Source organism: Microtus oregoni, unplaced genomic scaffold (assembly GCF_018167655.1).
Source record: "Microtus oregoni isolate MIOR12 unplaced genomic scaffold, Mior012 000019F_ref0000042, whole genome shotgun sequence".
In the NCBI taxonomy this organism is placed as follows: domain Eukaryota; kingdom Metazoa; phylum Chordata; class Mammalia; order Rodentia; family Cricetidae; genus Microtus; species Microtus oregoni.
The window spans coordinates 1,330,831-1,340,040 of record NW_024543078.1 but is presented as its reverse complement, the minus strand read 5'-3'; the positions used below and the strand labels follow the sequence as shown (position 1 = coordinate 1,340,040).

General features: G+C 41.1%; 1 protein-coding gene across 1 annotated transcript in view; it reads left to right on the top strand.

Annotated features, from left to right (window-relative positions):
- The first annotated feature begins 3,985 nt into the window (after positions 1-3,985).
- The window catches only part of Gtsf1 (gametocyte specific factor 1), a 32,237-nt gene continuing 27,012 nt past the window's right edge, over positions 3,986-9,210 (top strand). The window contains exons 1-3 of the mRNA XM_041668749.1: positions 3,986-4,020; positions 5,855-5,899; positions 8,647-8,747. Of these exons, the coding sequence (XP_041524683.1) occupies positions 5,884-5,899; positions 8,647-8,747 (117 nt within the window). The 5' untranslated portion in view covers positions 3,986-4,020; positions 5,855-5,883. The remainder of the gene's footprint in view (positions 4,021-5,854; positions 5,900-8,646; positions 8,748-9,210) is intronic.

Genomic DNA, 9,210 nt, shown 5'->3' with positions numbered 1-9,210 from the left:
CTACAAAGCAAGTTAGAGGACAGCCAAGGCTACGCAGAGGGTCCCTGTCTTGAATCTCCTGCCCCCAGGAAAAAAAATATTATCATCGTCAGATGAACACCTACCGCCTTTTGAGGCTCAGCCCTGCACAAGTTTCCTAGAATCTGTTCAAATGATCTTTTTTCTCCAATTATGGCAAAACTGAAGGAAACTGAACAGCTATTTAATATCCCATATGTCCTCCTACACACGTTATACAAAGGAGACCTACTGATGTTCACCCTTAAATTTGTATAACATTAACACTTTTGTTTTTGAGAATTTTTCAGTACATAGTACAAGCTAGCCTCAAACTCAAAATTCTCCTGTCTCAGCTTCCTGAGCACTAGAATCACAGTTGTTTACCACTTTGTTTTTATTAGCCAACCTTATTTTGAACTCAAATTAAAGTGAGCCTCCTCACTTCCAAGTAGTCTAGGACTATAGACATTTCCAACTGTACTCAGTTTGCTCTTATTTCCTAACTAAGGAATTACACGTTTCAATGTGTTGTAGTTTAGGGGTTTTGTTTATGTTGTATACATATATGTGTGTAGACATATATTCAATTTTGGATAATAATCTCAGCTAACTCCTAGAATAACCCTGGTATAAATTACTTGGTCTCATTGTTTTTCCATTTTCAAATACTATCAACCTAGGCAGTAAAAAAACAGCCTGAAAGAAAACTCAGCAGGGATCTCAGATAAAGCATAAATTTGTTTGCCTTGAAAGGGAATGAACAAAGCACTGAGGAACAGGACAGATGTGTGGTGCACCTTTGTTTCCAAGTCATCACTGCAGGACAGCTTCACCTTTGTCTGTTGAGTCAGTGGGCTTGCCCGGTGGTGCTAATGGAGCAGTTGTCACCTGAGAACTCTGCCATTGTGACAAGGAAGGCATCAGACTATAGGAAAGCCTACTTGAGGTTCTCCCTGCTCCCATTCTCTCAAGCTCTCAGCTTTCTCTGAAACTTCAATCTGTAAGTATCTAAATGAAAATAGTTATGGGTCATAGCAACAGTGACAAAAATTGCACCAGATCTCTGAAAAGAAAATTAGTTCAAACCACTCTGGTCCCACTAATTCTGCATGAATGATATTGTGATAAACTCAAAATTCATAAGATCTCATAAGAATTGTTTTAAAGTAGTGGTGGTGCATGCCTTTAATCCCAGTACTCAGGAGGCCGAGGCAGGTGGATCTCTGTGAGTTTGACGCTATCCTGGTCTACAGAGTGGGTTCAAAAACAACAAAAACAATTGTTTAAGCTGTTTTCTAATGATCTGAAGTGAACTTGGAAAAAAAATTAGCTTTTCCTAAAATGCTTTGTGCTAAGTTTACAATGAAGCAATTCTCTCAGAAAAAGCATTTACCAGCTTGCTCCTATGACTCATCCCCACCATCCAGGTGAAAGAAATGCTTTCGCAAATTTTCTTAGTCTGGCTGCATATTAGAATCATCTAGGTAAGTTTTTAAAAATAGCTATGCCTAGAGCCAGGCGGTGGTGGCACACACCTTTAACCCCACCACTCAGGAGGCACAGGCAGGAGGATCTCTGTGAGTTCGAGGCCAGCCTAGTCCACAGAGTGCGTTCCCAGGACAGCTAGGGCTGTCAAACAGAGAAACCCTGTCTTGAAAAAAAAAATTACTATGCCTGGCTCTTTTCTGATTAATGGGTCTAAGACAGGAATTTACATGTTCTCTTTTGGGGGAAGGGAGTTGTTTTGGTTTGGTTTGGGGTTTTGTTTTTAGTTTTTTGGGGGTGTTTTGTTTTTTGAGAAAGGATTTCTCAGAGTATGTAGTCCTGGCTATCCTGGAACTCAAGCTGTAGACCAGGCTGGTCACAAACTCAGAGGTTCACCTACCTCTGCCTCCCAAGTGCTGGGATTAAAGGTGTGGGCCACCACCACCAAGCTACAAGCTACACGGTATGTCTTAAGTACTCCCCAAATGATTCCAATGTGCAGACATGACCAAGAATCATTATCCTACTAGGGCTGGAGAGATGGCTCAGAGGTTGAGAACTGGCTGCTCTACCAGAGGTCCTGAGTTCAATTCCCAGCAACCACATGGTAGCTCAAAATTATCTGTAATGAGTTAATGAGTGTAATAAGATCAGGTGCCTTCTTCTGGTGTGCAAGTATACATGTAGGCAGAACACTATATACATAACAAATAAATAAATCTAAAAAAAAAAAAAAAGAATGACCAGTCTATCGTCGGTCCATCTCCCATCCACAACCTATTTCTTCCTAGGTTTGGGTTGGTTGGTTGGTGGCCCTCCCTGACTGGTGCCGCTTTATCAAGGTCAGTGCTCTGATCTCAAGTTACACCCCTTGTTCTCTCATTTAATCCTATGTGCAACTATACAGTATAAAAGGTGTAATCTTTTCTCAATTAAATGCTGCTGGCAGCCACTCCGATTCATCCTCAGATCATGTCTGTCTGCCTCCTCCCCCCACCCCACACATTCTCTTTGGGACCCCACCCCCACCCACTCTGATGCAGGTCTTCCACCAGACAGGGTCTCACTCTATAGTTTGGGCTGTCCCAGCTGGCCTCAGATCCATGACAATCCTCTTGCCTCAGCATCCCAAGTGCTAAGACGACAGCTTTGTGCCTCTACTCCCTAGCTCCTTCTAGTGTCTTATTCCGACCTGAAAGCTCTGAAGCATTCACTCGTCAGCTGACTGGAGTGTGAAGCAGAGCTGGAATTCGTTTACAAATTATTCCTGTAAAAATAAAGCACCCACTCCTAAGACCCTATTCACCTAAGCTCCTTGTTTTTGCTATCCTGATGATTCTCTCAAACTGTATTTAGGCTCTTACCCACTGAAACATGTCAGAAGTCCCAGGATTTCAGCAGTCAGACAACTTCTAGATGGCCTACTAAGATTTGGATAGTACAAAATTTTCTGTCATATCATACAATGTATTTTACAACTTGGCAGTTTTAAAACAGTATCACCAAATCTACCCACAGTGCCAACACCTTTTCAAACGCTATAAAATTTATAGTATAAATCATTTTTTTTCTCACTAATGCTTTTGCAAGGCATCTCAGGCCCTACTAAAAATTTCCTTACAGGAATTTACACTCTACCACTTCCTGGCATATGTTGTACTCCCATTCGACCACCATTCCAATTTAGTATCTGTTTTCCTAAGCACTTTGGGGACAAGTATTTATTCTTAAGCTGGTATACAATTATAGTTTAGGAATGGTATCTTTTCTAAAGGACTCCCAGTGCTTTGACTTTCCTGCTTTCAGTTCTTTGACCCACCTGTCCTCTCCAACTTAAAACTCCGTTTAATCCCACCACAAATCTATCATCCTCCCAACTATTCTGAGACTACCATTGTCTTTCCAATTGAGAGCCTACATGTACTACAGAGTCACAAAATCCCTGCCCTTCCTGATTTTCCTCAGCTGTCCTCTTTTGAACTCTCAAAATCTAAATTACATTTCTGTCTCAACAACTTCCACAAACAAGGCTTTCTTTTTTTTTTTTTTTTTTTTTGGTTTTTCGCGACAGGGTTTCTCTGTGGCTTTGGAGCCTGTCCTGGAACTAGCTCTGTAGCCCAGGCTGGTCTCGAACTCACACAGAGATCCGCCTGCCTCTGCCTCCTGAGTGCTGGGATTAAAGGCGTGCGCCACCACCGTCCGGCTAACAGCACCCAGCTCCGACCAGTCCCATCCTTTCCCTGGCTTTTCTAAGATGGCCGCCCCAAAGCCAACAAAGGAAGCTCTCCACCCACATAGGACCATGTGGGCCAGGGAGTAGAGAGAGGTGGCGGCTAAAAGCAAAGCGGCTGAAAATCCCCAAGAGGTAGCCTTGAAGGCTTGAGGGTGAGCCAAAGGGAGGAGCTTTGTAGCACTGGGCCAGCGCAAGCTACAGTCACAGGAAGTGCAGCCCCGCCCTGGCATTGACCGGAAGTGGGCGTTGCCGGGGCCTGACTGTAAGGCGAAGTTGGCTGTGGGGCGAGCGTCTGAGCTGAGGTAAGGAGGAAAGGTGGTATAGGCTTTGGCTTGGGTCAGCCCTTGGGAGCAGTTCACGTGTGGCATACCTTCAAGGAGGCGCCCTCCCTCACTCCCCAACCTCAAGCCCTCGCCACTGCCGCATCGCCCATTATACCTCGACGGCCTGCCTGGCACCTTTTTCCACCTTGTTTTCAAAACCTCCCCCTCCTTGCCTGCTCCTTTTATCCTCGCGTTGCTTGAGAATCTTCTCGAATCCGGGGGCTTTGGGTAAGGATAGAGAAATTACTACTTTACCGAGATCTGCAATTTTTTTCAGGGTTTAAACACTAGCTTCAGATTCGCACTTTATCCAGTTCACAGCAGCCTAGTACTGAGGGAAGGGAATCTAATCACTGGTTAACTGTTTGATGGGGAAGATAAGAGACAGCTGGGTGATACCGTGAATTCCAGCACTCTTGACCTACTTGTAATCAATCTGCTGGGAAAGAAGAGGTCAGCTCTCTAAATAGCTGAATACTGCATTCATCTCTCTTAGATACCTTGAAATTTAAAAAAATGAAAAAAGAAAACAAGAAAATGTAATGCTTGACTCTTCCTTCCAAACCTTTTTTATTTTTAACAAAGTATAACATAACTGTAATAGAGGTTCCAGAAGGTCAGGGCAGTTTAATACAAACATGAAGAATAATTTTCAGACAGTTTCCCTAGTAATTGTCATTAACAAATGGGCTCTGCAACAAAGTACTAAACTGGAGTTTAGCTGATCACCTGTATTTCCTAACAAAGGTTCTAATGGTGCTTATGTCATAGAATGGGGGGAAGGAGTATGGAATTGTGTGAGAGGCCAAAGGAGAGCTTGCCTAGAGACAACAGCTGTATGTGCATCCAATTTTCAGAAGATTCCTATGGGAGTAGTTAGATACAAGATTAGTTTTCCCATAATAATAAGTAAATTAAATCAGTGTTCAATAGAGCTCTCCAGTAAAAGAGAATTCAAACTGAGACATTTTATTTTAATGTTTTTCATTTCTGTTATATTTGTTCTCTTACATGTTCTCTGTGAGTTCTTAAATCCTAAATTCACTGTAGAGAGGGAATCAATACTGACCGGAGTAGGACTAATCTTGCCTTTATGTAAGAAATGAGAGGAACAGAGTAAAGATAGGAGAACATCAGTATGACATCTCCTGATCTCATTTTTAAAAAGTTATTAAATAAAATGTATTTTTATTTTACATGAGTATGTGTGCATTTATGAGTGCACCATGGGCATGCATTGCCCACCGAGGTCAAAGAGGACATTTGATCCCCTCAAACTGGCGTTATAGTCACTTGTAAGCTATGTGGGTGCTGGGAACCAAACCCAGATCCTCTACAAGAGCAACCAGAGCTCTTAACCATTTAGCATCTGTCCAGCTGGAAAGAAGAGCTTTAAAGTAGTTTATCTGGAATTTTAAATAATAGTATTTCATGTCCTTGACTTACCCCCTATTACTAATGTTAAATAGCATCAAACTCTAGTAGGAGGTAAACAGTGGCAGGTGTTGTAATACCTCTTAAAGTACATTACTATGTTGTCACTTGAATATAATTTATGTCTGTAGTCATATTTGGCCTAGCTGTTTTTGGGCCCTGGAGTTTATTCTAAGAATATGAATTATATGATAATGCTAAAATTAGTCTTAGGAGTAAAGAATGCTTTAAAGAAGAGAAATGTCTCGGAGGAGGCCATATACTAAGGGTTTGTCTTATTGAACTTGAGCGGCTTCAATTCCAGAAAGGATTCTACATCTTAGGGCTGTCTTTTGATAAATTTCATTTCTGATTCTCTGAACCATGTTTTTCCCTCTAGCACTTGAACAGGACTCCTTTGCCATCAGCATGGAAGACACTTACAGTATGTACTGCTTGCTGCTTTCAGATAATAACACATCAGTTATGTGTAGTGTGATGCCTGACTAGACTGGATGTTGTGAAAAATTTCTCCGTGAAATGCTGAGAAAGAAAGGTCTGTGTGGTGTTGAGATATAGATATAATTCATATTTTAGAGCTGGAGAGATGGCTCAGTAGTTAAGAGCACTGGCTGCTCTTCCAGAGGACCCGGGTTCAGTTCTTAGCACCCATATGGCAGCTCACAACTGTCTGCAACTCCAGTTGCAGGAAATCATATACAGACATGCAGACAAACATCAATGCACACAAAATGAAAATAAGTCATTTTTATTTTTTTTAAAAAGAAATATCAAATTTTAAATATGACTCTTGGTCTACAGCCATATCACTCTGAACAAATGGTCTGAAATAAAACACTTTCAATTTAAGTAATGAGAGAGATATGAGAACTCACTGTAATCCCAGCTCATAGGAAGCTGATTCAGGAGGATCCCAACTTCTAGGCCAGCTTGGGCTTCACAGCAAGGTTATTAAAAGGCAAACCAACAGGCCAATGAGATAGCTTCGCAGTGGAATGCTTGCCTTACAAGCCTGACAGCCTTGATTTGAGTTTCAGACTCCATGTAAAAGAAGAGAAAACTGACTCTATAAAGTTGTCCTCTGATCTACACATATGGTAATAAATACAAAATTTTTACAAGACTGGGATGTAGCTCAGTTGTAGAACACTTGTAGAGCACTCTCAAGACCTGTAATTTGGTCACCGACACCAAGTTGGATGGATGGATGGATGGATGGATGGATGGATAATTCTTTTCCTATAGAACAGTAGATTGAGAGCTGACCTAAATTGCCAGACCAGGAAGTAAAGCATTTGGTAATTCTCGTTGTCAGTTTTGACTCCTGCTCTACATGGGCAGTTATCGTGTGTGTGAATCATAGAGTACCTCCCATTCTGTCAGTTGCTGGCATTTGCTAGTGACGGAATGGATTAAATGAAGGAAAACTAATAAGAATCTCATTTCTGAATGCTCTCTGGGTGTTCCGAAGCTGCACAAATAGGGAAAGATTGCTGGCTAAGAAGAGCACAGCTGGCATAATAAGCATGCCTGTCCTCCAGGACTTTTCCTCCCTATTCGTTCTGTCCTTCAGATCACCTTTCAGGCTCATTTGCATCATGACCCCGGTTAGCAATTTATTCTGTGTTTACACTGCCAGTGAAACTGTTTCAGTTCCCCTATGGTTTCTGATCTCCACTGCAGTCTTCTGCTTTATAAGCTTCTTATCAAAGGTGAATTGTTTATCCTTACCTTCAAGGGGTGGCAAGGGCGTTTTATTGGGTTGCCTTAACAACCAAGCTTGTTAAGATTGGGGGCACAGCCAAGGCAGCTTTTGAATAGCAGGATTCAGGGTTTTCTTGACACAGCAGTCCAAGTCTGCAGTTGTCTCCGTTTTCCAACACCTGTAGGAGGCTCTGTCTTTGCAGTTTATTTTTATTTCAGCCAGATGGTTTAGTAATCGTTAATTGAAGGAATTTTTTCTTATCTATATTCCAAAATATGAAAAGTAAAATCATCTGTGTGACAAAAGTAATGAGATCATGGACAAGGAAACTAGAATAACCAATACAACATACAGAAGTAAAGCAAAGAACAGATGGGGGGAAGCTATTGAAACTCTATGGCTATCAACTTGTTTACTAGAAATAAACTAGGATCCTAATTATTCCTAATTTGCATAAGGCCAGCTGGATAGGGAGAGTAGAGTTCACAAGTGCAGTGGGCCACCAGCAGTCCATTTCACCCTTCGTGTGCTACTGGGAAATCTTGGTTGGAGTACCTACCTAGAAAATAGAAATGACCCTGAATTGTTACCATTAAGAAAGAAAAAGGAGCTGTGCAATATTGGCACATACCTTTAATCCCAGCACTTGAGAGGCAGAGGCAGGCAGATCTCTGAGTTCAAGGCCAGCCTGGGCTACAAGAGCTAGTTCCTGGACAGGCTCCAAAGCTACAAAGAAACCCTGTCTCAAAAAACCAAAAAGAAAAAAAGGAAGAGGAAGAAAAATACTTTGGATGCCATTTAGCATTTCTGTTTTATAATAAGAATGAAAACTGGCGGGGCGGTGGTGGCGCACGCCTTTAATCCCAGCACTCAGGAGCAGAGGCAGGAGGATCTCTGTGAGTTTGAAGCCAGCCTGGTCTACAGGACAGTCAGAGATACACAGAGAAACCCTGTATTAAAAAAAAAAAAAAGCATGAGAACTGGAAAGCGGTATTCAGTCAAATGTAAATAATGTAATGAGACCTCGGCACGCATGCCGCAGTCAGTACTACTGTGCTTAAGAGTCAGTGATAACAATTTTATTTTCTCATAATTAGATTTTATCATTTAGTCACATTTTCTTTGTTTTTGTTTTGTTTTGTTTTTTTGGTTGGTTTTGGGGGGTTCTATTTGGGCTTTGTGTGTTTTTGTTTATGAGACAGGGCTTCTCTGTGTAATCCTGGCTGTCCTAGATCTTACTGTGTAGATGGCCTCGAACTCAGAGATCTGCCTACTGCCTCCTAAGTGCTGGGATGAAAGGTGGATCCTACCGCTATTGGACCAGTCACACTTTATTTTAATCTGACTTTTCCTTAGACTGCCTTATTCTTTCACTATAGATTTTTGAAAACACTATGTTCCTGAAAGGCTGCTGTAGCTTAACAGGATTATACTTTATACTTACTTTATTTTTTTCTCTCTTCCAGTCGACTCCCTGGACCCTGAAAAGTTATTACAGTGTCCGTATGATAAAAATCACCAGATCAGGGCCTGCAGGTTTCCTTATCATCTTATCAAGTGCAGAAAGGTAGGGTATTGTTCTCATAATATGCCTTCTCATGCTGACTTGAGTTCTGAAGAGACACACTTTGTAAGCAACAAATCACTTAACATAAATATTGTGATTGAATGCCAGATTCTACCTTGTTAAGTTCCAATAGTTACAGATGTCTTATTCTTTGAAGTATATAAATTTTTTATTTTTTTCTTTCTCCTAACTATAGACAAAGCATTGTTTATAAACATCTAAAATCTTATCCTGTGGAAAACAAAAGAATCACTAATTTTTTTTTACTTGTAATGAGAAATCCCTCTTACTTTATATTTGATGTGTTCTTTATTCTGATAAGTGCTAAGTACCCTATTTCTTTTAAAAAATATTTTTAGATTTATATGTATGGGTGTTTTAGTTGAATGTATCTTTGTGCACTATGTGTGTGCCTAGAGCCTGTAGAGGTCTGAAGAGGGCGTTGGATCCACTGGAACTGGAG